Below are 27,014 nucleotides of genomic sequence, written 5' to 3' on the forward strand. Positions count from 1 at the left end.
CTTTGCCCTGGGCTTGGGAAAGGACTTGTGGGTTTTGCTGTCACTTGGCCAGACCTGCGGTCCCAGAGTCCCCTCCCTGATGGGCAGCGCACATCCTGCACGCAGGGACAGTGTCACGCAAACACCAGCAATGTCTAACTTCTCTGTGCTGAACAACGCCTTGTGCCCACCCTCCCCCCGTCCCCCTGCACCGCCTTCTCCATACAGATGGCGTGTGCCACCCCTGGGGTGACACACGGGTCAGCCCCTGGCGGGAGGAGAGTGCAGCACGGTCTCAGGTGCAAAACTGAAGGGGCCTCCCAAAAGTGAGTCATCAAGCTCAATAGTAGTTTCATGTGATTTTTTTTTTTAATTAAATGCCAAAAATCCATCATGAACAAACTATGAAAGTTTTAAATAAAGACAGGATCAACAGAGCTTCGGGGGAGATCTTACAATTCTGCCGATGAACAGAAAACAACAGTGACCAGATCCCAAAAATTACGTGGGGCCTCCAAGTGGCAGCGACAGTGGGTGTGCAGGAGGTCGCGGCTCAGTCCCCCTCCTGGGGCAGGTGGAGTCATAGTGGTGTTCCTCTGTAACTGCTGGGGGCACCCACTGCTCCTGGTTCTGGGCTCGCTGGGGAGCCTGCTCTTCTCCGGAGCCTGTGTGTCCATATTAAATAAATGCAGGCACACTCGGGATTTTCCAGAACACAAAGCTGAGCAAGGGCCGCTGGCAGGGAGACTGTGTTTAGACTCTCCCTGGCTCACACTTTCCTGTTTATTTCGCATCCGGACTCAACTGAATTACGCCACAAGGCCAGGTGCAGCTAGGAGGACATTCCCGAATTGGCCACAAAGTAGTGGTCAAGGGCAGCGCCAACCCCACTGGTCCCGCACCAGCCTCATTTCTTGGAACCATGGATCCTCTTGTGTGGGCAAACTTCTCATTCCTCTCCTCTCTGCTCCGCCGTATCCCTTCGTTTCTACCCAAGAGTTATAAAAATCACAGGTCCAAAAGTGCCTCGCAGAGCTAGAAGAATAAACACCTTGGATACTTTTTTTTAATCTGCTGTGACTCTGAGCTCACGAGAACTTGCACAGCAAGGTGTGCTCAGTAAAACTCGAGAGCTCTGCAGAAGCGCAGCCACTTGGTGAGAAAACACCAGCCACCCTCGGCAATCCCGAGGGCAAGGCTGCGACCAGCTCTCTCTGCCCCAGGCTTCTTCCTGAACTGTCTGATCTACCTGCATGGCCTGCCGCGCTGGGCTGCTGGAGGAACCTCCTGCTGGCAAGACAAAGGAGCCGTTATCCCACAAGCTCAGTGATCCCCAGGGATGAAGGGAGGCACCCGGGCTTTTATTCTTATCTTCATTTTATTTTGCAAAGCACAGCCAATCTTTTCAGGGACCAAAGCTCCCTCATTTCCTGCAAAGCACAAAGGAGAAATTCCCCTCCCGGACTGGCTCCTGCTCTCGCAAGCTGAGTGGGGCAAAGAGAGCACAGAGCTCTGTTGAATCCAGATGGAACGCCCCAACCTGGGGCTAGTGTGGTGTAGACCCTGTCCTGGCCCAGGATGTTCCTCGGGGGTATCGCGCACCCGTGTGTCCTACTCCTTCGGTTGTACAGGAGACGAAGAGAAACGAGGCCCACTTCTACCATCGAACTATGTGACCTCAAAAAACAAAAACAACCCCCCCCCACCAAAAAAACTAAAAAACAAGAAAAGAAAAGAAAAAAGCAGACTTCTTTGTGGTTGTCTTCGAGGATCCTGGATTATTAACCTAAAAGGATCTATATAAAATTTAATGTTAAAATGCCACATTGATAATACAAATAATAATAGTTTAAGGGTTTCTTGGTTTTGGGTTTTTTTGTTTTTTTTTTTAAGGTCAGCTAGGAGAATGTTTGCAACCAGTCTTCTTGTCATCTTCAACCAAGGGAACAAAATCAGCATTCCTCCCCGCAAAGCTTTCGCTGCTCTTTTCCCCTTCAAGCAAGGCATTTGCTAGGTTTCATGTGGCATCATTTTGCTGTCTTGTGCAGGGGCCAAACCCCGAAGCCTTCTGTGGGTTGATCCTGTTCCTGTCCCCTCCTACCCCGTGACCCCATCTATCTGCAACAACAAGTACTGGACTGGAACCTTGAAATAGCAGGTTAAGCTTATGAAATCGGCAGAGAGGTCTAAATCCTCATGATCTGTACATTCTGTTGAAGGGCCCAAACATTTTTTAAAAAGCAAAGTGACCTAGAAATTGAATTTCCAATATAAAAAAAGAAAATGGTAAGTGGTAATGGCAGAACAACAGAATCCTTCTGCTTTCCTTAAAAGCTGTTGAAAGGAAAAGCTGTAGCAAATTGCATGCCAAGCCCCTCTCTCCTTCCGTGGGTGGTGGGACTAGCCCTGTGTTTATGGTTTTCACTAACAGTCGCAGGGCCCAGCCCCACAGACAGCCTGGACGTGCTGTTTCTTCAGCGTGATGTTCAATTAGTCAAATTTCTTAGTACTTGCGTTTTCACAACACAAGATCTAATTAACATTTGGGCGCAGGGGAATAAAAATACATACATGCAGTAAAAAAGGGGCATCAGAAACTGCCCTCTGAGGCTTACCCAGAGATCTTTCTTTCGTCTGGTTGGTCGACCTCACCACGGGAAGGCTCGCTCGAGTTCGGCTGCCTCTGGAAAAAGGACTTGGAGCTTCTCCCTCAGACATGGCTTCCAAAGAATCACCAGACGTCTCTGATAAATGCTCGACAGGGTCGCCCAAATTGGGAGGTTGGGGACTATGAGACAGTTTGGGGCTTCTTGTCTGCAAAAGGCATGTGAAAGAAAAGTAGGAAAATAAATGACTATGAATTATGCTGAAAATTATTTTCAATGCCATCAAGCTCCGCCAGTGGGGCAGACTGGACTGGACTGGACTGGGATCGGAAGGACTGGACACAGAAAACTGAAGATCCAGTGGGTCAAAGTATCAGTTGTGAAAGTTACCGGAAAAAAAAAAACCTATATTGTCCCTGAGTATTCCATTAAGATTTTTTTTTTTTAAGATTTTTATTTATTTATTTGAGACAGAGAGAATGAGAGACAGAGAGCATGAGAGGGAGGAGGGTCAGAGGGAGAAGCAGACTCCCTGCCGAGCAGGGAGCCCGATGCGGGACTCGATCCAGGGACTCCAGGATCATGACCTGAGCCGAAGGCAGTCGCTTAACCAACTGAGCCACCCAGGCGCCCTCCATTAAGATTTTTATCACTGCACATCTACTGTACAAATACCAGCTTGAACAAGCAGTTGAGGACAAGCCACACCATAGGAAAGAATGATGGCAAATCAATTCCTCTGGCCCGACAAATTTTAACAGTTGTTATGACAACAGGTGGGATTGTGCACGTTTATATATACCTAAATGGATGAGGCACTCACACCACAGTAAACTGAATACAACCGGTCCTTCAAAGTCTTACATCAAGACTGTTTCCAAAATCAGTAAACCAAGATTGTACGGAGACATTTATATCACAGTTGAATTTCTTCCTTCAAGCCAGAAATCCCTTAGGTAAGATTATGTCTAGCTTGTTATGCACAAACAATGAATCATGGAACACTACATCTAAAACTAATTGTGTAATGTATGGTGATCAACATAACAATAAAAAAATTTAAAAAAAAGTATCTAGAATAACTTACACACACACGACACATAACTGAATTCTTAAGTTATATATATTGTAATGGCAAGAAATTTCATGTGTAAAATGCTCATGATCATTCATGTCAAGATCATTCAACGTCAAGAACATTCCTTGAACATGGACTACTGGTTGAGCATTGTGGGAGATGGAGAAAAACAGACAACAGGTTGCCTGCTGGCAACGAGTTTCAGAACTAATTGGTGCAATTAGTGAAGAGCACAAAATAACACAAGATAGTGGATAAAGAAGTGTAAAGTAGGGACTGTGTGGGTACATCCATTCATCCTTCCAACAGACATGTACTGAGTACCCCTGCTATGTTCCAGGCACTGCGCTAGGTACTGGGGCCAGAAAGATGCAAAAAACAGGCATCGCCTTGCCCTCCTGGTGCTCACAGTCTAGTCAAGGGACCAACACTGAAGACAAAGCGAAGGTGTGGTGAGAGTGTGTTAACCCCGACTGGCGGGGGTGGGGTGCTTGAGTGGAGAGTTGGGAAGACCCGGAAACTGTGTTCTCAAGAAAAAGGTAAGCTAGGAGGAGGGGGTAAGCCAGAGGGAGGGATAAAGAGAGGGAAAGGCATTCCAGGTGGGGGGGACAGCAAGTGCAAAGTCCCCGATGAATAAAGAAGTGGCAAGCAGTGGAGGCTTGCAGGGGCTTGTCCAACAGAGATCAGATCTCACAGACTTGGGAGTCAAGGTGAGGGTGCTCAACTGAATTCTAAGGTACCAGAACTCCAAGGAGGTATCTGAGGTAGGGCAAGAGGTGAGGGGGGCCAGGATCAGATACATTTTTTAGAGGATCACTCGAGCTATTGTGTGGGGGTCAGAGATTATACCTGTGGAAGGTCAGAGAAAGGGAGTCAGCGAAAGTAGGGGATTAGGCTGAACGAACACGTGATCTTAGCTCTCCCCTCTCGGACTGCCCACTGTGTCTGGCATTCCCTGATCCCAGGCACCTTCTGGAAGGCAAACTGATTGGAATGAATCAGGCAGGTGAGTTTTCTCTTACTAAGTAAGATGCCAAAGGTGCCGAGGGGCTGGTGCTGGGCTACAGGCAGTCCATGGTAGCTAGTTTTTTGGTTTGTTTGCATTCCTTAATTTCCTTTAAGTCTTCCTAAGGAGGCCACTGCATTTTGAAGTTAAGCACCATTTAACTCTCAAGGCAGAAGGAGCTCTGTGGGTGCACCACCTATGCCCCATGCTTGAAAGGGTTCTGTGCTTGGCTTCAGGCTCTACTCGGGCTGTCTTGAAATTCTTTTTATTTTAGAGAGCGAGAGAGTACTTGGGGTTGGGGGGGCATTTTGAGAGGGGAAGAGGAGAGAGGGGGGGAGGGAGAGGAAAAGACAGAGGGAGGGAGAGAGAAAGAGGATTTAAGCAGGCTCCATGCTCAGCACGGAGCCCGATGTAGGGCTCAGTCTCATAAGCCTGAGGTCATGACCTGAGCCAAAAATCAAGATTTGGATGCTTAACCGACTGAGCCACCCGGGTGCCCCTGTCTTGAAATTCTTAACGATTTTTGGAACAAGGCACACTGAAAAATATGTAACCTGATATACCAGGGAACCCTTTTATGGAAAGAATGATCAGCTCCTTTCCCCTCTCTTTTGCTGAGAGTACAAGGAGACCCTCTTGGCAGGAGCACTATTGCATTATCTATAACCTCGCTCCTGGCTACAGCTCTCAGGACCTTTCCACAGAGGAAAACTGGAAAAGGGTCAGAGTGCATAGATCTGTGCACTCCCTTAAGTGGGGGATGTGGCTTCAGGGAGAGGACCAACCTGGTTGTTCTTCAGGAAACTCTCAGCTCAGATTACATGCCAGAAAGGACACCCATTAACAGTTAAACTGTCTCTTCGGGTTAATTTTTCTGTGCAAGCCCCCAAAACTGGTTGATTCTCAGATTTATTTTCCATTAAGTCTGCTTCTGTAATAAAGACTGGGATTGGGCTTTGGCACTCGGTGAACATATTACTTGACTAGAAAAATCCCTCCATCACTGCCTGGCCCATCGAGATCTAGATAAATTCACAGGGTCTTCAATGAAGCAGCTACCTGGTTGCTACATTCAGCAGAGTATCAAGGGAAGATGTCTTCATTCTGCTTTAAAAAAAAAAAAAAAAAGACTACGCACTCACCTTAGCAAAATAGCCAAGAAATAGTATTACTTTAAACAACAGGGCCACGTTCCTGGCCTCTGCCGTTTTGGTCATCTCTGCAGCCCATGGCAGATATGATACATTTGATGAGTTGTCATTTTCCATTGCAAAAGGCAATAATCCTTGAAGAGTCAGAATCAAATTTCTGCTTCTCGTTCAGGGTCACCGTGGTGGTAATATGTATAAAAATAGAGTTGTACTGGCTAATCTTTTTTTTTTAACTTCCTGTACACAGCTACTTGGTTCCAAATATAAATTTCCCCTCTTTTTTTCTGTGTCATTCACTTTCCCCCTGCAAACTATCATTGCAGATTAGCAGTCTCCTCACAGGGTCCCATCCCCCGAAGCCAGCTTGCTGCTGAGACATCATATAGTGCAGAGAAGAGACAGTGGAAATTGCTGATAGTAACGAATGTCAGCTACCCTGTGATTTGCTATATGAGAAAAGAAAATGCAAAAGGCATTTGCAACAGGGACTCTGCACTCAGCACAGTGCCAGGCTCCCGGGGTTAGAAGCGCTGCATAGGGTTCTTGAGCTCCTAATGCACTGAAGGTATATTTTGGGGCCGAGGATAATACACGCATTAACAGTTGGACAAAAGAGCTAAGAGGTGTGTCACCGTGAGCGCAGAAGGGATTTGGGGGCAGGACTGCTGAAACTGAAGGGTGGATCAGGAGGAGGGGAGAACATGGGTGAACTGAGCAGTCACACACCCATGTTCTCAGGTCTCTGTGCACTGGGGGGCACCCAGGAGGAGAACGTGGGACAACTGCTGGCCTCTCAAGGGACATTTCCCCCTGTCTCTCAGCTGAGTTAACAGATACATCGTCCAAATCAGTGGACTACCAAGTTGTCTCTTCCTATAGGCAACCTTGGGGCAGGATTTTGCCTCCTGCTAACCTCTTTAGTAATACCGAATACGTGAAAAAGCTTCACTTTTATTATTTGATTGATGCTCAGCAATCTTTCAAAGAGCTCCCGCCCCCAAACAATGTCCTCCTCTGTGGAATTCCTCCCTGCCCACTTGGATAAACCCCTGAAGCCCCATGTTCCATATGGTGGTGGGCGGGGAGGGCATACATCGCAGCTACCCGGGACACTCCTAATTTTGGACCTGGTGTCCTAGGGCCATTATTAGGAGAGACCCCCTTTTACTCTCAAGCGTATACTGGTTTGAGCAGTTAAGTGCAAAGTCACCCGCGCCCAGCCCAGTTGGAGCTGAGTGGACCAAGCGGTGTCCACACCTGATCTTGACTGGACCCATTATATTGTCTCCCTGAAAAATGGAGACCTGGGACAGAGGAGCTATTTTATGTGAGGTCATATGAAGTCATGGCTGATATGGACAGGGAACGTGAAACAGAAAGAATACAGAGGACGGATGGAGCAGATCCGTTCAGGAAAACAGAGATGAGAGATCCCCATGACCCGGAAGATGGAGAGCAGCTACCTGGGCCACGGGGCAGCCCAGTTCCGGATTCCAGCACACTGAGGGGCATTTCCCATTAATTCCTTCCAATTAATTCCATTTTTGTTCTTAAACTGGTTTGAGATGACTTTGTGCCTTGTAAGCAAGTCATCACTGACACAGACCAATTCTAACAGCTCCCCGCCTTGGGCTGTTATGATGCTGGCACATTTATAATATTAGCAATAATACGCATATTTCACAGATGAAACTCTCTTTAAAAAATTATGGGGGGTGGGCGCCTGGGTGGCTCAGCTGGTTAAGCGACTGCCTTCGGCTCAGGTCATGATCCTGGAGTCCCGGGATCGAGTCCCGCATCGGGCTCCCTGCTCGGCGGGGAGTCTGCTTCTCCCTCTGACCCTCCCCCCTCTCATGTGCTCTCTCTATCTCATTCTCTCTCTCAAATAAATAAATAAAATCTTTAAAAAAAATTTTTAAGGGCGCCTGGGTGGCTCAGTTGGTTAAGCGACTGCCTTCGGCTCAGGTCATGATCCTGGAGTCCCGGGATCGAGTCCCGCATCGGGCTCCCTGCTCGGCGGGGAGTCTGCTTCTCCCTCTGACCCTCCCCCCTCTCATGTGCTCTCTCTATCTCATTCTCTCTCTCAAATAAATAAATAAAATCTTTAAAAAAAATTTTTAAGGGCGCCTGGGTGGCTCAGTTGGTTAAGCGACTGCCTTCAGCTCAGGTCATGATCCTGGAGTCCCAGGATCGAGTCCCGCATCGGGCTCCCTGCTCGGCAGGGAGTCTGCTTCTCCCTCTGACCCTCTCATGCTCTCTCTGTCTCATTCTCTCTCTCAGATAAATAAATAAAATCTTTAAAAAAAATTTTTTTTTAAGAAAAAGGGCATCTGTGTGGCTCAGTCGGTTAAGCTTCTGCTTTCGCCTCAGGTCATGATCCTGGAGTCCCAGGATCGAGCCCCACATCGGGCTCCCTGCTCGGCAGGGGGTCTGCTTCTCCCTCTGACCTTCCCCCCTTTCATACTCTCTCTCTCTCTCAAATAAATAAAACCTTCAAGAAAAAAAAGAGAAAATCTCTTATTTAACTCTCTTAAAAAAAGATTTATTTTTCTTTGTGTATGTTATACTTCATTTAAAATTGACATTTAAAAAATTGTACATGTAGGGGCACCTGACTGACTCAGTTGGTAGAACATGTGACTCTTGATCTCAGGGTTGTAAATTCAAGCCCCATGTTGGATGTAGAGATTACTTAAAAATAAAATCTTTTGGGGCACCTGGGTGGCTCAGTTGGTTAAGCTACTGCCTTCAGCTCAGGTCATGATCCCGGAGTCCTGGGATCGAGTCCCGCATCGGGCTCCCTGCTCGGCGGGGAGTCTGCTTCTCCCTCTGACCCTCCCCCCTCTCCTGCTCTCCTGCTCTCTCTCTCTCATTCTCTCTCTCAAATAAATAAATAAAATCTTTAAAAAAAAATTATGGGGGGATATTATGATGTAGGGTTACTAACACGGTATTTCGCAAAGTTGGGGGCACCCAAATATGTCCTCTCTACTGAAAGTTTTACTGTGTATGGTATCATTATTACATGGGAAAGGAGATATTTTAATTAGCAAAAAAGGGAGGTGGGATACTCACACAATTTCAGATTTGGTCTAATAAAAAAGTCTTTACGTTGGGAGCTATTCTCATTTTGGCTCAGGTGAAGCCTTTTTCTCCGTCCGGCACTGTCTCCAGCATGGCTTTTGGAGCTTCTGCCCCAAGCTGCTGAGCGGAGAGCTGCCCCTCCCTGGGGAAAACACGTGGCACCAGGAATGGTGGCAATGCAGGACTCAAGGGTTTGGAAGGCTGGATTTCCCTCCGCGCTTCATGGGGACCCAGGATACCAACCCATCTCCTGTTTCCATCACAACTTTCTAGATGTTTTCCCCAAATCCCCAGGTGACCCCCAAACCTATAAACCCAAACAGGACTTCCTTTGAGGTCATGCACCCCAAGAGGTGGTTTGTGTAAACCAGGCCACCTGAACTCCCCTCATCCTTCCCAGCCTTCCCTTCTTCTAAGAGGGCTTTCTACCACCAAGAGATGCTGGGGTAATAGGCCTCATGCAGGTCTCCCCTCTGCTTCATCTGCAGCATGTGCGGACTGGTCCTCTCGGAAGATTCTCCTCCTAATGAAGGGGTAAGGGGGGAGAGCCTGCCGCTCTGTGACTGACATATGGGATTCTCATTTAAACCTCACCGCAACTCATGATCCTGGTCGCCAATGAGAAAACAGATTGTTTAAGCAACTTGCCTGAAATTCTAGCAAGTGAAGGAACTGGGGCCACGTCTGTAGGATTCCAGAGCGGACAGTCAGTGTTTAAGTCATTTATTTAAGTGGGAGTCTACGGACTAAGGACAAAGATTTCATAACTTCGACATACACACCACACAAAGAAGAAAAAACCACGTGACCCAGGTCGTAGTAATTCTTTCAAATTATCTACTCTATTGCACTTGCTTGGTAGAAATATGTGGCTTAGCTATAGCATGAGGATCGAGGTTTCTACATTTCTATCTGCAAGTGCATGCAACATAGTTGCACAGCATTAATTTTTAAAAGACTGCCATACTTGCATTTTATCATCATGAACAAATATTTGCTGAAATGTTTGCCATGAGCTAACGTTATGCTGTACTAGGAGATCAAATTTATTCTTATTCTTCGCAATGCTGTTGGTATTTGGAAACCAAAGCCAAAGAGAAAAGGAAGGTTAAGCTAGAGGCACTGATAATGTGTTTCCATTCCCATTTTTTGGAACCCTTAAAGTGAAAATTGAAACGCTGAGGTCCAAAACACGAAGCCTGCAAATGTAGCTTTACGTAATATGGTAGCTGTCGGGAACCGTGAGGTGTCTGGTTAGCCAGCTTATACACTTCACTTCAAATTATGTTATCTTTTGAAAACAAAACTCAACCTTGCCTTGCTGAAGTTCTGCCTCATTCTAATTAATTTCCAATTTCCACAGAGGATTCGGAAATAAGACGCTTCTCACATGCGAATGTATCTGCGAGGACTCATTATCCTAATACAGTTGACTTTTTTTTTTTAAAGATTTTTATTTATTTACTTGTGTGTGAGAGAGAGAGACAGAGAGCACAAGCAGGGTGAGTGGCAGGCAGAGGAAGAAGCAGACTCCCCACTGAGCAAGGAGCCTGAAGTGGGGCTTGACCCCAGGACCCCAGGATCAGGACCTGAGCCAAAGGCAGACCCCCACTTACTCCCGAATTTTTTTGATAAATATGATATAGTGCTGTAAGTGTATTTTCTTTTCCTCATGATTTCCTTAATAACATTTTCTTTTCTCTGTATCGTGAGAGCACTGTATATAACACATGTAACATAGAGAATATGTGTTACTCAACTGTTAGCGCAAAGCTTCCAGTCAATAGTGCGCTCTTAGTGGTTAAGTTCTGGGGGAGTCAAAAGTTATACACTCATTTTTGACTGTGTGAGGGGTCGGCGTCCCCAACCCCCATGTTGTTCAAGGATTAACCGTACTCATTAACTGAAATGGTTTATTTAATCACGATAGTCAGACACTTTAATCCCATTTCTTGTACTTAGGAAGCTTTCGACTCAAACCTAGTTAAAATTCTGACTTCAACTGAAGAGAACTTTCCAGTTGTTCGGTACTCTTGTGAGAGATTCAAGGAGCAAAATATTATAAGTTAACAACAATGGATCGTCCCTGGACTTCTGTTTACTCCACCATCCCTGCTCCACATTGGCCTCAGGAGAATTAAGAGCTGTCACTAAGTTTAAGCGTCTCCTTTGCTTAGAGTCCTTTCTACAAACCACTGTGCAGTCCCTTGCCTCTCTTCTTTGCCTCTCATTTCCAAATCCTTTTCTTTTCCAAATGCTTTTCTTTTCTTTCATTTAAGTAATATCTATGTCCAACATGGGGTTCAAACCCACGACCCTGAGATCAAGAGTCGCGGGCTCCACTGACTGAGCCAGCCAGGCGCCCCTCCTTGTTTCCAAATTCTAAAGCCTCTGCTGGGTTTGGGCCTGGGGATGGGGAGAATGACAAGAGCTCTCCTAGGCATATCTGGCTTCCATCCTGCCTCCGTCCTTACATAAACCCAAGGCAGGTGGCTGCATCTGTCTAGGCTGACATCCTCTCCCTTTAGGTGGCCCACCTGCCACTCTCAGCTGAGTCTGGGACCCAGAGCCAGGTGCGTTTCAGAAGCAGCAGGCCCTGGGCTCTGCAAGGCTTCTTGGCTCCTTCCCACCACTTCTGTGGCAGATGGCCAGAGAAGCAAAACCCAAGCTACTCTCTCCTCAGGGTCATTCTTCTGCTGATGGCCAACCTGGGGAATAGACAGAGGACATCCACTGTTCTAGATGACAGGTGGATGTAAGCACCAGAATACTAGAATTACTTGGTTTTATAACAACGGTGAAACCTTTGGGTGGGTCTGGTGTTAAAGACTTAGAGAAGAAAAAATCAACTTTTATTTTTAATATAAAGCTTGAGTGCAAGCAGTACATGGTCCTGCTATGAGTATAAACACACACAATTGACTGTTTAGTGCATACTTGTGTCCCATGCAAGGCGCGTGTGGACACACGCCAGCTTTACCCGTGATCAGGAACTCCTGGGCCTCACAACCAGAAAGACAGATCGGCACAAACCCCACTTTAATGCCAACACCCAACTGTGCATACCTGAGATTCTCAGAAGTTTCTCCTGTCTCAAGTTTAGCTCTGAAAATCAGTATTTCCCTTCCTCAGCTTGGACACTGGGGGACAGCATTTTCTCGGGGATCTATTTTGATGAGTTCCCCTTGATAAACTCAGTTTATACCCTGTTTCTTCAAGGATAGTATTTCAGCCCCTTCCTCCCTCTTTCCACCGAAAGAGTACCCAGACATTTTTCATGATTTTCACCTGTGAAAACAGAAAGCTGTTTGGTCTGGAGGAAAATGAGACGATTCAGCAGTTGAGCAAAGTACAACTGTGTTTTTTGTTTCCACATTTTCCTTCCCTGTGTGTGTTACTTCATTATCAGATCACAAAGGTGAAAAGGCAGTGATCAGTGATGCCAAGTAGTCACTGCCCGCTGCCTTCCGGTCTGGAGCCGGCCATAGGCACCCATGCGGCAAGCCACGCAGAACCCCTCCACCAACCCCCTCCCACCATGCAAGGCCCCTTCTACAGATACCAAGAAACAAAGGACGAGGGCACCCGGTGCAGAAAAGGATGCTTCTTCATTATTTAAGGAAGCACCACGCCACATAGATACTCGAAATCAAGCTATTTCTGTGTCTGATGACTCTTTTGAGATACTATTAATTTATCGAGTCCTCATAGTGGTCAGCAACAAACAAACAAAAAATCATGGAACCTCTAATCCTAACCCTTATTTCCTGAAACAACTGCCAAGCCTTTGTGTCCTAAGGTCTTCCCAGGGGAAGGTCTGTTAACAGTATCTTTATGCTACGGAGGCCACCAGGAAGACCCTCTCCCTAGATTAGGCTTAGGAGGTAAAGACATTTGGAAAGTAAATACGGTGGGGTCCTCCCACCCCGCAATGGGAGAGGAGGAAGGTTGCTAATTGGGCAGGAAAAAGGGAGTGAATGACTTTGCAGGGCCAGCTAGAGAATGCTAGTTTTGTTGTTGCTGGTGGTGGTGGTGGTGATGGCCATGGTGTTCCTCAAATTGTGGAGACCTGGATTTCGTTTACAAGGAGTGGCCCCACTGGGCAGGATGGATGTGTGGCATGCTTAGAGTGGCTGAAACCGGTGCCCACGCTTAGGAGGCTTGGCAGACAGCCCCATGAGGCCACCTGCAGACGGACTGCTAGAAGGCCGTTTACTGAGTCCCAGGAGACTCCAAAACCTTACCCAGTTTTATGGGACTACATGCTCTACTTAGGATTTATGACCCCAAAGTGATGAGAATAAATTTCTCAGTAATTGCTGAAGCCAAGCCAGATTAAGTTGATATGCAAAAATTAGAAAGGTGGTACTTCCTGCACGAGAGGGTTGGGGAGCAGATCTGTATAGATGACATCTGAAATAGAGGCTAAGTAAACCTAGAGTCACACGGAAGCCTAACAAATTACCATGGAACCAAACCATGGACTATTATACAGTCATAATCAGGGTCTTTTAAGGATTTTTTTTTTTTTTTTTTACATATAACTTGAGAAATGGAAGCAATATACCCAAATATTAGCACTGGATTTCTTTATATGGTAGTATCACGAGTAACATACTTTCCTCCTTACTTCTCCAAAATGAGAATAGACTGCTTTTGCAAATCAGAAAATTATTAAATAAGCGTATTTTTAAAGAGCAGATCAGAGGAAGAGAAGACTATTTCACAAAACATTTAGAATCCAGAAAGATTCTTGTCTGTGGTGACCCAAAGATACTCCTGCTCATTCCTGTCTTCTCAAGCATCTTCCGTATGATGAGGTTCCAGGTAGAAGGACTCATCCTTCTAGATGGCCCCTGAAATTAGGACAGGAATTCATGGGGGAAACACAGGGAATGAAGACACATTTTCATTTTCATGCCATGCAAAATTATGCAGGAATCCAGAATTGCATGGATTTCCACTTCCAAAAAAGATTACAGCTAAGGAAGAAGAGCCAAAAGCCATCCATTACATTCTGGACATGCAGATAATGTGCTTTACCTTTTAAGGAGACAAGATTCTCACATCTGTTAGCTCCCCCCACCCCCAAATCTGTCGTTCTGACACCATTACCATAACTTAACTTTAAAGCTCTGATTAAAATGTGACTCCAGGTAAATTTGAAGTTTTAGCCATGTTTTACAATCTCTTGAATATTTTCTACATTTCAACCCCTTCACAGTACGTAGATGATCTGTTTCTCATTTTTTTCCTTGAAGACAGCTGTCTGTGCCTAGGAGGAGTAGCTAAAACCAGTTACCCCGCAGATGGGCCATGGGCCCCTCGCCGGGTCAGTGTGGGGGGCAGCCTTTTCCACTTTGAGGATTAGAGGCCAACCCGCCACCTGCCTGCCTGGTGTCCTACCTTTTATATGACCCAGACTCACTTTCTGAAGCAACGCCTTGAATTGGCCGGAACGAGACCAAAACTTTTGAAAGAAGATAAGGCCGGGGCGCCTGGGTGGCTCAGTTGGTTAAGCGACTGCCTTCAGCTCAGGTCATGATCCTGGAGTCCCTGGATCGAGTCCCGCATCGGGCTCCCTGCTCAGCAGGGAGCCTGCTTCTCCCTCTAACCCTCCCCCCTCTCATGTACTCTCTCTCTCTCATTCTCACTCTCTCAAATAAATAAATAAATCTTTAAAAAAAAAAAAAGAAGAAGAAGATAAGGCCGAGCTGGCCTCCCTGTGTCTTCCGCGTTCTTCCATGGGGATAGAAAGTTACACCATCAGCAAGCTCCAAATCCGGATCTCGTTAGCTCAGCCCCTAACCCCTTTCAGACACACACTCCTGCAATTCTTATTCAGTGTCCTGCTTTCCTCGTGAAGGAGTTGACAGAAAGTAAAAGGCTAATTGAAGAATACGGCTGTTTCCTTGTGGGCCCTGTCTATTACGTGGATGGATGCCCCTCTTCCGAAAGCATGGTACGTCTACAATTTCAAACAAGGAATCATCTCCTGAAGGAGTAATAAGTAGTACTCTGCGCCATCACGAGAAGGATGTAGAACATATACAAAATGTCGCATATATCAGAAAGGCTGACGGTAAATTTAATGTTCAAGCCAATCACAGTTCGCTGTACGCCTACATTTGTCTCATCCTGCTCTGAGGTTTTGCCTTTGGATTTTAATTTATCCACCTAAGGTAGAGGTCTCCTTATTGCAAGCTGCCTTGAATCAATCACTCAGTCTCTCTCTCTCCCGATTTATTTTGCAACAAGAAGGTGTGCCTTATAAACACACACGTTTCACAGGCTGGGGCTCCTGCCGTCCTTTCCAGGAGAAGCCTGAGTGAAGCAGCAGATGCCATTATACTTCCGAGAGCCAGGAATGCACTTAAAAGGCTTCAGGATAAAAGGTGTCCAAGTCAGGCCTGCTGTTATTATGGTGATGAAAGGGAAGGGGCCTGCTAGCAGGCTTTGAAATTGCAAGTAAAAGACAACCAGCACAACACAGAGCGCTAAGCAGGCCCCAGAGAAGGCCTCCTAACAAAGCCATTTGTAGGTTCATCCCCAGGCCCAGGTTGCAGTGGGGCCCCTGCAGCTGGGCTGTGCTGTTAGGAAACCAAAGAGGCCTTCCCTGCTAGCCGAGGCCCCTCCCTGGGCCTGTCCTGGGAGATGTGAAGTGCCCCTGCCACTGTGAGGAAGGCCCCGGGTAGCCGGGGCGGGGAGGGGGGTCGGAGGGGGAACTCTGGGGTGCCTGAGGCCACCATGCTTGCGCTTGTGGCCAGACCCTCTTGAGACATCCTGAAAGGAGGATTTGCTGAAACTTTCCAACTGACATTCACACACACACACACACACACACACACACACACACACACACCCATCACACCACCACCACACCTGGAACGAAAAAAGACCTTTGAAAGTTCTAGCTTCAGGCTAAAGGTTCTTTTTTTCCTCTAGAGCTGCCCTAGGAGAGCACGTCAGGGTTTGGGAAGATGGAAGACAAGATTTAGCATGAGACCCCTTTCCTTTTTATCACACTATTCTTACGGAATCTGCGCAGACTCTAATCCTGCTATGCACGGGCAGTGCAACCCCATGTGAAGGCTCTCTCTCCTACAAAATAATCAGAATATCTACTTGATGTAGTTGCGGTGAGGGGTCACTGAAAAGTAATACACAGGAATCTGTCAACTATAAATGAGGGTGGTTCTAGATGAGGTCCTGCGGGGGTCCCTTGGCTTGTGGGGCCCTGTGTGAGAGAATGCGACCAACTTTTTTCTGTGTCCACCCTGCCTGATGTGGGTAAATGGTTACTTCCAATTTCCAAATGGAGAATTTGACATCCTCAGAGGCCGAGCGTGACTCCTTTACCAGAGAGGAAGAACATCAATTTCCAAACTTATTATACATCCCGGTCCTCCAAAATACACTCCTGTCATTATAACTTGTGTATAAATGCTTAAAAAAAAAGCCCTTGAAAAAATTCTCAAATATCCCATTACTGGCTGATAGATCAAAAAAAAAGTTGGTGCTGAAAATTCGTTTTAAGCGTAAGAAAAAAAGAATAGTGAGGTGGACCCCAAACTCTGCACGATTTATGATGGAAAATCCCACATCATGAAGTCAAATCTCTGTTCTGAAAGTAGAAAGGCACAGTGAAAAATGGTGGCCGATAAAGCTGTAGGGAGGAGCCACGTGGCATTCTCCTCCCTGTCTGCACCCCTATTTACTGCACAACATGCATGCAAGGAAAGAATCAAGCTACCTCTCTTTTCGATGAGCTACAGAAATTATAGAAACGTGAAAACAGGGGCGCCTGGGTGGCTCAGTAGGTTAAGCATCTGCCTTCAGCTCAGGTCATGATCCCAGGGTCCTGGGATTGAGTCCTGCATTGGGCTCCTTGCTCAGCTGGGAACCTGCTTCTCCCTCTCCCTCTGCCATGCCCCCTGTTTACACTCTCTCTCTCTCTCTGACGAATAAATAAATAAATAAAATCTTAAAAAAAAAAAAGGAAAGGTGAAGAAGTTAGTGTGGTCACTGAAGGCTGACTAAATGGGAAGGAGACCACTTTTGTACAAAGGCCAGTCTTCCTAAGCACTGCAAGTTGAAGGCCTCACAGCCTGGAACAAACGCTTCAGACCTGTGCATGCTCAGGAGACGAGAAAGAAACAGGCCACGTTTGGGGGACAAAAAGGATGTGGATGGTGATGTGCCAAAGGGTGAGTCGGCACAGTGTCCAACACCAAGCTAGGTATGTAAGCACTGGAAACTCTCCCCACCCTTTTCAGTTCTAAACTGACCCATCATGACCTAGAGGACAAGAGCATTGTGGGTAAATAAGGAATATGCTGAAAGCTGGCTCTGGGACCAGACTGCCTGGGGTCAAATCCCAACTGTTATTTATTAGAACTATGTGGCCTTGGGCAAGTAATTTAACCTCTCTGTGCCTCAGTTTCCCCATTTGTAAAATGGGGACCACAGCATGCCCACCCCATGGGTTGCTGTGAGAAGTTCGTACTTGTAAAGCACTTGGAACAGTGGCTGGCACATAGTAAGTTCTAAATGAATGTGTCTGTTCCTTTCATTTTTATTATTAAGATGCACATCAGTAAAATGGTCTGGACCTGACACTGGACGTGGAGCTGAGGGAAGGAAGAGCCATAGTGCTCTGAGGTAATCCGAATGATATAGCTTCTATTCGACAGCCATGACTACTGTACCTCAAGCAAGCTGGGGAGGAGGGGGTCCTGACGGAGAGCCCCACTCTTCAGAGGACTGTGCATGGTCTCTGACTTACCACTGCATCACTGCCCATTCCACAGCTCGATTTGTGGAAAGTAAATGAAATACTTGGAAGCAAGCATGCAATTAGTGTTCACCTTAATATTAACTCTCACAATTAAAACACACACACACACACACACGTTTCTGAATGCGGCAAGCATTTGGCTTTGATGGTGATGGGTTTAAGTCAGGGCTTGGGGGAGCGGGGGAATAGTGGCGGACGCTGATTAGAATGCCACACGCAAGGGAACAAAAAGGCAGGAGGTGAGGTACAACTCGATGCAGAGAAAGAAAAGGTGGAGTACTAACTCGCTGAGATGATTCAATTTTCATCAAGTACCTTTGAATGTCAAGTTCTGCCTGAAGAGAGATCAGCATGCACTGCAAAGCCTGCATGACAGGAGAAAAAGAGAGAGAGAAAAAGACAGAAAAGAAAAAGGGTGAAAACATGAAGAGAAAAAGAACAGGTGGACCAAAATGGACTGACCATCCACTCGTTCATGAGGAAAATGTAGCACAGTTAACCCCTGTCCCCCTCAAGGAAGGAGAAAACGGTGGCAGTCCCATCCTTATATTTCAGAAAGAAATGTTGAAAGCGAGCCCTGACTGGCAATGAGTTTCCCCTAAAATCTCTTGCAACAGGCATATCTAAATTCACCTTGTCATTTGAGAATATGTCACTTGGGCCGATTGTCCTGAGGTTGTCCCAAGGCTGCAGGGAGCTATGGGAGCTTGGCGAACCAGACTGAAATACCTTCCTTAGTCTGAGTGCAGGTGGGTGGGGTGCCCCAGCCTGCCATCTTGATTGGCACTGGCCACTGGGCTTCTCTACAAAGACTGGCCCGTGAGCACCGTGCTCTGCACCTCTCCTCTGCGACGCAGGATGATAAGACTCTCGTGATTAGGCCCAGTATGAGTACTTACAGGAATGGAAGGTCAAGATTACGACTGAGGGAACCAATTCCGTCACTGAAACCTGGGTGATCCTGGAGTATGTGTCTTCAGTTTACTCTGCTTCCCGGGCCAGTATTTAAATATTTCAGTTGTTATTGATCCACGGATTAATTTTTGGACTTTATTTTTTTTAAAAGACCATGGTAGAAAAATATTTTTTGTGTTTTAAAAAAAGAAAATTTCCATAATCCTCATGAGCAAATGACTTACTCTTGAATCCAAAATCAGCCAGTGAGAATTGAAAGCGGGGTCTCAGAGGCATATATCCATACACCCATGTTCACAGCAGCATTATTCACAAAGGCCAAGTAGTGGAAGCCGCCCAAGTGTCCACCAACGGATGAGTGGATCAACAAAAGATGGTATATACATGTAACAGAACATTATTTGGCCTCACAAAGGAAAGAAATTCAGACACATGCTACAACATGCATGAGCCTTGAGAACACTAGATGAAGTATAATAATCTGGACACAAGAAGTCAAACACAGTTAAGAGTCCACTTATAGGGGGTGCCTAGAGTAGTCAATTCAGTGACAGAAAGTCGAATGATGGGTGCAGGGGTTGGGGGGAGCGGGGAATGGAAAGGTGTTGCTTCATGTGGACAGAGCTGCAATTCTGCAGAATGAAAAGAGTGCTGGGGATTGGTTGCACAATGCTGTACGTGTTGTTACACTAACAAACTATACACTTAAAAATGGCCAAGATGGTAAACTTTATGTCACGTATATCATACCACAGTGAAAAAAGAAAAAGAAAATTTAAAAAAAGGGAAAAATCGGCCAATGAGATTTCCTGGCTTGACGGCTCCATCATCTATTACTGCATGTACCTACAGATATCTCCGTATGAACGACCAACATATATGGAGCCTCTAAACCTCGTCATAATTGAATTATATAGTATCAGTGATCCATCCCACTGTTGTAGATACAGAGATAATATGTATACATAACATGTGTATTTCTTTTACTTCTGAATAATTTTATATTATTTAGAACCCAGTTTTGCACATATCAGACACAAATCTCTGTAAGAAAAAGAACAGGGGCGCCTGGGTGGCTCAGTTAGTTAAGCGTCTGCCTTTGGCTCAGCTCATGATCTCAGGGTCCTGGGATCAGGCTCCCTGCTCAGCGGAGGGTCTGCTTTTCCCTCTGCCCCTCCCCTCTGCTCGTGCACGCTCTCTCTCTCTCTCTCTCAAATACACGGATAAAATCTTTAAAAAAAAAAAAAAAAAGAACATTTGAATACAGATGGCGACATCCCAAAGCCAAAAGACAGGTCTCCAGACAAGAACGGTACTAAAGTAGTCTACCCAGAATGCATTCAGAGGTAGGACATAAAAAGGAAAAGAACTCGAAGGGACTTTTAAAAGAAAAGAAGAGTGACACCATGAGAAGAGCTATTAGCTGGACCGACCTCATAAAAGCCCTTTGCTGGGTGAATATATTCTCCTTAGAAAGGTGAGGCTTGCTGTAGGGCCTCCGATTCTTTACAAGCGTCATCAACTATGAAAGAAATCTCCTGAAGTAGATCACCAATAATAAAGCCCCGTAGGTGCAGGATAAATAAACGTGTAAGATAAAAACAGGATGATAGATTTGAAGAGCTGCTGTGGACAAGCAAGGGGAAAGGGTGCAAAAAAAACAGAGCTGGTAGCACAAGGACATGGGGAATAAAATGGGCTGAGGGCAGAGAACCCAGGAGAGAGAGAAAGCCCTGCTCAGCGCGGGGGTGGGGGGTAGAGCAGGAGAGGGTGGGGGAGACCGGCACCCCGACAAAGAGGCTGCCAGGAGGGCAGAAACCCCAAGCTCTCTCCGGAGGGGGACTCTCAGCAGAGGAACCTGCCACAGTAGTAACAGAATACTCGGACAAAAGCGGACAAGGACCGTTGTTAAAGCAGCTGCTCTAGGGGGGCACCTGGGTGGCTCAGTCGTTAAGCGTCTGCCTTCGGTCGTGATCCCAGGGTCCTGGGATTGAGCCCCGCATCGGGCTCCCTGCTCCGCGGGAAGCCTGCTTCTCCCTCCCCCACTCCCCCTGCTTGTGTTCCCTCTCTCGCTGTGTCTCTCTCTGTCAAATAAATAAATAAAATTAAAAAAAAAAAAAAAAGCAGCTGCTCTAGGCAAGAACGGTCTGAAACTCAAGAAAGGCGGGGGAGACACACAGGAGAGGTCAAAGGCTTCGAACTTGGGATGAACACCAACTCCACCAGTTGCATCTTTCCCTGCCTTGACTGACGGAGGTCAAGGAAACACAGAAGCCTGGAGAATCCCTCTGCATCAGAGCAGGAAAGGACCCTGGGGTGCCAGAGCGGCAGGAGGCCTTCCTTTCTTAGAAGATGCAGAGGCTCCTACAGAAAAGGGCTCCAGAACTCGAGGCCACAGGAACTCGAGCTCTGGAATGACAGGTACATCTTCCCAGGATTACAAAATTAAACTCACAGAAAACCTCCTCACTTCTCGGCAGGCTCCATACATGTGTGAAATGTTTAGAGCCCTACAGGTTCTGAGTCCCCCCAGCAAGCAAGCAGAGAGGGAAAACCGGATCTTATTAGGCCACTCACATACTCTGGTTAAATCAAGTGTGTAGCGCTCGGAAGTCTGATTTATACATTTGACCATAAAACAGAAAATTGTTCCTAAAGAAAAAAAAAAAATCAGTGTGGGTGGGGAAGGAGCGTCTACGAGCCACTTCGGAGAATTTTAATGGTGATCAGTCGTTTATGGACATCAGGAGGCTACATCAAGCTAGGGGAATGTGCCTGGGAAAATGCAAGCCTCACCACCTCAAGGAAAAAGCTGTAGCAGCAATCATGATAATGCCACAAAAATTAAACAGAAGGACATTTTGATTATTTCCAAGACTCCTAACAAACCCATGGCTATCATTAAGAGGAAAATGGTCGGGATGCCTGGGTGGCTCAGTCGGTTAAGCGACTGCCTTTAGCTCAGGTCATGATCTCAGGGTCCTGAGATGGAGTCCCAAGTGGGGCTCCCTGCTCAGTGGGGAGCCTGCTTCTCCCTCTCCCGCTGCCCCTCCCCCCCACTAGTGCTCTCTCTCTCTCTCTCTCTCTCTCTCAAGTAAATAAATAAAATCTTAAAAAATAATAAAAGAGGAAAATGGTCAAGGGAGACTACAGAGGGGGTTGATCCAAGGAAGGGTGCTTGAGATCTCTTCCAAAGGCTAAGTGCAGCAGGAAGAGAAAGAGGTTCAAAAGTTCCCTCCCTAAGAATACAGACAGTGCTGATGAGCCTGAAAAGGGCAAATAGGAATAGCAGGTATTGAGTAGATGCTTTTTGCTCTGTGTCTTTCTGAGTTTTCTAGAGTAACGATAATTACACAATAATAATAGGAAAAGAGAAGAGTATTGGTAAAGGTGGCCAAAGGGAAATGTAGGTCCCTCGGGAGTAAGAACGAGAGAGAGAGAGAGAGAGAGAGAGAGAGAGAGAGAGAGAGAGAGAGAGAAACCATAAAGGACTTTGGAGATTTGCCAAAACTGAAAAGCTCGCAAAAGGTTCTGGTTTTGCCCAGAAATTGAAGATTTTCTGATACACTTTCCTTCTAGTCAACTGTCGACTATTCGGGAGCAATTTAAACAGTCTGAAGACTAACTGTGGTCAAAGAAAATGTATTCATGAAAAAAAAAATGACAAGATCTCGTGAAAACATGTCTGTATTAGGAATTCCCCAGAGTTTGTAATTATACGGTAATCACTGAGCTGTCCACTATATCTTCTCCTAACAAGAAGATCTAATTGCCAGAGCCTTAACTTAGAATTTTCTTCATGCTTCTAAATTTATGGAACCATATTTCCTCTTCCTCCTCTCTTATTGCCAACACCCTTGTTCTTTATTTTACCAATGGAGAATCGTTAGTATCAGTTTCCACGTAGTTCAAGATTCAAGGGATGCAAAGGGCTATTTTTATCTAATTTCTGAAAGCCTTCTGTCTCCCTGCTTTTGAAACCACAGAGCAGCTACTTCATTTCTGTAAAAGCCTTACTCTGCTTATCTGGAAAGTGAGGACAATAATAGTATTTACTTCACATAGTTGTTATGAGGATCGAATGAGATCAAGACACGGAAATCAAGAGGCACAATTTCTGGCACAGGCCAAGAATGCAAATGCTGGGAACTTGAGACCTTTATTAAAAACAACTGCATTCCCCCAAAGATGCTTTACTGACAATAATGAGGCAATAAAGTATCTAATGCCTTAAAACTGTGCATATCCTTCTGATTCAGCCATTCTATTTCAAGTAACTGACTTTAAGGAAATAATCTACAATAACCCTCAATGGAACCAACCAAACTAAGCAAGTACAAACAATGATGAAAGAGCAGAGCCTGTAACAACACAGAATGAAGTTCATACATATAATTCAGTGGGAAAAATCATGGTAGGCAAATGGCATGTGTTTGGTTTTCCTTGAGTTTATATTCCTGGAAAAAAATAGGACATACACCAAAATGTTAATCCATGTGGGCTGTCAGATCATGATTTTCACTCTTTATCTGCTCTTCTAGCATTTCTAGAATACACATGTATTACTTTCATACCAAAAAAAAAAAAAAAGAAAATATTTTTCAAATCACCCAGGATTTGGGATTTGTACTTGCTTTTCTGATTTGTTTCTCCTTCCCCCAACATGAAGCACTGAATTTGGTATAAATGCTACAGACAAATTTAAAACAAAATCAGAAAACAAGATTTTATTCATTTAATAGCCTTAAAAGTGGGAAGAACAGTAAGAACATATCTAAACGCACAGCCTTTTTCTCACTTGTAAGCTTGTCAGCATTTTTTCTCATGCTGACTATGTATCAGTCGCACCACGAGGGGGCACCTTGAACTTAAGGCATACCATAAATGCAGCCCCTGGCATGAGGGAAGGAAGCAGCTGAAATCCCAAACTTGGGAGGAAACAAGACACGCTCCACACTGAATGGCTTTGACTCAATCTTCATCTCTTCAAAATGCCTCAGAGTCCCTTGTACAGCGCACTTTGGCTGTATGCAACCAGTCAGAAAAAACTACAAGGGGGTGACCCTTTGTGTTGTTAACACCAATGACAGCAGAGAGCTGATTTCTGCAAGTCTAATGAAGCTGCCATTGAAGAAAGAAAAACGAGTAGCCCCCACGACGCAATACTAAAGAACACAACAAAACCAAATGTTGGGGTAATTGTCTTAGAAGTAATTCTATCCTAAAGACACACAGTTCTACCAGTAACTTGGGGACCAAAGCAATTTCAGGTTATCTGGGGTAAAAACAAAAAGTTAACTCAGTTGAGAGACCCAACTGTAACATAATTCCTTTCTAAAAATGTTTAAAATATTAAAGATGGAACAAAAGCAGGTAGCCTTGGGGCACCTGGGTGGCTCAGTCTTTAAGCGTCTGCCTTCGGCTCAGGTCATGATCCCAGGGTCCTGGGATGGAGCCCCGCATCGGGCTCCCTGCTCGGCAGGAAGCCGGCTTCCCCCTCTCCCACTCCCACTGCTTGGGTTCCCTCTCTCACTGTGTCTCTGTCAAATAAATAAATAAAATCTTAAAAAAAAAAAAAAGCAGGTAGCCTTGTGAGACTTTGTGAGTCATGCTCAGTGTTACAGTTGATTAACAACAACCATAAAACATAAGATAAGGTCTGAGGTACTCTCAAGAGTAAACAGACCAAAAAAAAAAAAAAAAAGCTGCAACATCTCAAAAAGAAAAAGATTCAGGGTAGAAATCCTAGGAATTTCAAATTTCCTGAGAATTCCAAGCAACTCTACAGTGAATTTAGGCCAGTGATAGGGGATATAACTTTTGGAAAGAGAGAACTAGCCTTGAGCCTCAAGTTCAACTCTTTTTTTTTTTTAAAGATTTTATTTATTTATTTGAGAGAGAGAGACTGAGAGAGAGAGAGCATGAAAGGGGGGAGGGTCGGAGGGAGAAGCAGACTCCCCGCCGAGCAGGGAGCCCGATGCGGGACTCCATCCCTGGACTCCAGGATCATGACCTGAGCCGAAGGCAGTCGCTTAACCGACTGAGCCACCCAGGCGCCCCTCAAGTTCAACTCTTAACGTCTTGGGCACCTCACCTTGGAAATGCTGCCGTGGTCATGGGTCATGTGCAGTTTCCTCATCCTTAAAGTGGTAAAATAGTAATAATAATATTTGTATTACAGTTTTGTTCTACGAAATGAGATTAGGTCCTGAAAAACGCGAAATCTGCACCTCGCATTGAGACGGGCACACCTCCTGAGCTGCTGTTCTCAGCACTCCAACGGGGAGGTCGGGAGTCTGTGGACTTGTGCCTACAATGGAGTGCTGGCTTTCAAAACAGTGGGTTTACTTGGTTACACGGTTATTCCTACAAACTTGCCATGGTCTGCAAAAGCAGGCTGCAAGGTAAGCAAGGAAACCTGACCCACTCCAGATAGACATCCGGCCAGTCCGTGCTCCAGCCACACCGAAGTGTTTGTGGCCAGTGTTCCGAATGGGGCAGCCCATGGCCCAGCAGCTGTGAAAGACTGTAGTATTAACCCTACTCATTCTTCAGTTCTGGAGTTTCCAACTCCACCCTTCTTAACTCACAGTATATGAGACAAAACAGTACAACAGACCTTTGAGAGATCTGCAAAGACTAGGTCTCATGCAAAGGGAAGGTAGGGTGAGGATAAACAAATGCAGCGGCTACCAGTTGTAAGATGACCGATGTCTCACTAACAGATCTCAGAGGGCCTCCCTAAGAGGCCTTCCCTCCACATTCCCGCTTAAAGAAGGAAAAGGAAGCGCAAAGTGCAGTGCCCCACATGGTGTTAGAGAAAATGCTGGGGAGGGTTAAGCCAGGTCAGCTCCACAAGGGTGACAGATATCTTGGAACTGCCCCAACCAGAAGCAATCTCTGGACCTCGGGATGACGAGTTCCTTGAGAATTCTGCCTGTTTTTCTTCCATACCACTTAATGCTACCTGACACACTAGATACCTCACTTACGTGCTTGTTTCTTATCTGTGCCCTTTACCCCGCAAGTAAGCACCAGGAAGGCAGGGATATATCTCTCCAGTGCTCAGATTTCACTTCCAGAATGAACAGAAAGGCTGGAAGGAGGCATTGGTACTCAGGGAGCCTTGGCTTTGGCAGCTGGCTTGATATGAGGGCTTACCTCTTGTCCCTAAACTATCTCAGGTCCGAGGAGCCAGCCCAGAAACTCCCCAAAGCTCACATCAGCCTCTTCAGCCAACCCGCGGGACTGTCCCCAGCCCCTGCTCATGCTCCATCGAGAGCATTCCAACCCATCACCCTGACTTCCCCCAACGCTTTAATGCTTCTTGGCTACTCTCACACCTCTTGGAAGGAGGAAAATCTCCATCTGATATGGAATTTCTGTTTGGCAGGGTTTCCCTTCAGTTTCCACCAAAACCCTCCTCCCCTGAACACTAAACTCAAGGGAAACAAAAATAGTCAAAACTAAAAAAACAAGGGGCTTCTGAACCCAGATTTCTATTTCTTCCTCATTATTCCGAACCTTTGTGATATACTCCACCCTTGCTTCAAAAGCTATTGCTGCAGGGGAGTGACGCTTCCTGCTGGGGGGGGAGGGGCAGTGCCCGCTGACACCTGCCTCAGTCAGGCCATGATCTGACCAGGCCTTGCTTTAGAAGCAGAAGTTGTTGCCCTTGAGACGTAACTAAAGGTCCGAATTTTAATAGGGAGGAGGGGGGATAATTGAATTTTAACAGAGAAGAAGGTAGGATAAAAAATGGGATCATTTACTGAAACCAGTCAGGAATGCACTGCACTTCAGATTCTCCCTCTTCTCCCAGAGAAAATCGTCACAAAGACTAGAATCTCTTAGATCTCGACCAACTTGCCCCCGAAGCAAGGTGATTCACACCACCCAGACCAGCTGAAGGATGCCTCTGAGCATCCTGTCTTCCCCTACTTACAATGGGGAAGTACAAGTCTTTTCACACAACATCTACTCCAGAAGTTTCCATAATGGTTGGAGGTGATATGAATGGGGCATTTGCAGAACAACGGCTAACATCACTCTATGAGGGGGATGTGAGGCTCAGTGGTCCAGAGAGCACTGGGCAGAGAGTCTGAGTCTGGGTTGTAGAGGTTTCTCCGGGCATTCAATGTAACTTAGGCATCTGTCTGGTCCTCAATTTCCTTACGTGTAAAATGAAGAGTTAGATTCAACCTCTATGGCAGACCTTAGCTTTGGGTTGCCCTAGGGCCTTACTGCCTGCTAACATCCTTGGCCATGCCAGAGCGCTCCACTCCTAGTCATCACTGAGGAAGGCCTAGCGGGTAGGGCCAGAGCTGCAAGCACAGGTGAGAAGAACCTGGGTACAAAACCTAGGTTCAGCACTCGTTCACTGTTCTGCTTTGAATGA

General features: G+C 46.1%; 1 protein-coding gene across 12 annotated transcripts in view; it reads right to left on the reverse strand.

Moving 5' to 3' along the window:
* KIAA1217 (KIAA1217 ortholog) overlaps positions 1 to 27,014 on the reverse strand; it is a 288,616-nt gene that overhangs the window by 135,450 nt on the left and 126,152 nt on the right. For 6 of the 12 annotated variants that reach the window (XM_045874283.3, XM_045874281.3, XM_045874284.3 and 3 more), the window contains exon 3: positions 2,595 to 2,793. The exons of 1 other annotated variant lie outside the window; for it this stretch is intronic. In XM_045874283.3, the coding sequence (XP_045730239.1) occupies positions 2,595 to 2,793 (199 nt within the window). Of the gene's footprint in view, positions 1 to 2,594; positions 2,794 to 17,985; positions 18,067 to 27,014 lie in introns of all 12 variants that reach the window. 5 more of the 12 variants (XM_054507338.2, XM_045874280.3, XM_054507339.2 and 2 more) reach the window with 1 other exon arrangement.

The sequence above is a fragment of the Mirounga angustirostris genome, unplaced genomic scaffold (assembly GCF_029215605.1).
Source record: "Mirounga angustirostris isolate CCGP_5_RB_7025 unplaced genomic scaffold, mMirAng1.0.hap1 SCAF_5, whole genome shotgun sequence".
NCBI classification, from domain to species: Eukaryota; Metazoa; Chordata; class Mammalia; order Carnivora; family Phocidae; genus Mirounga; species Mirounga angustirostris.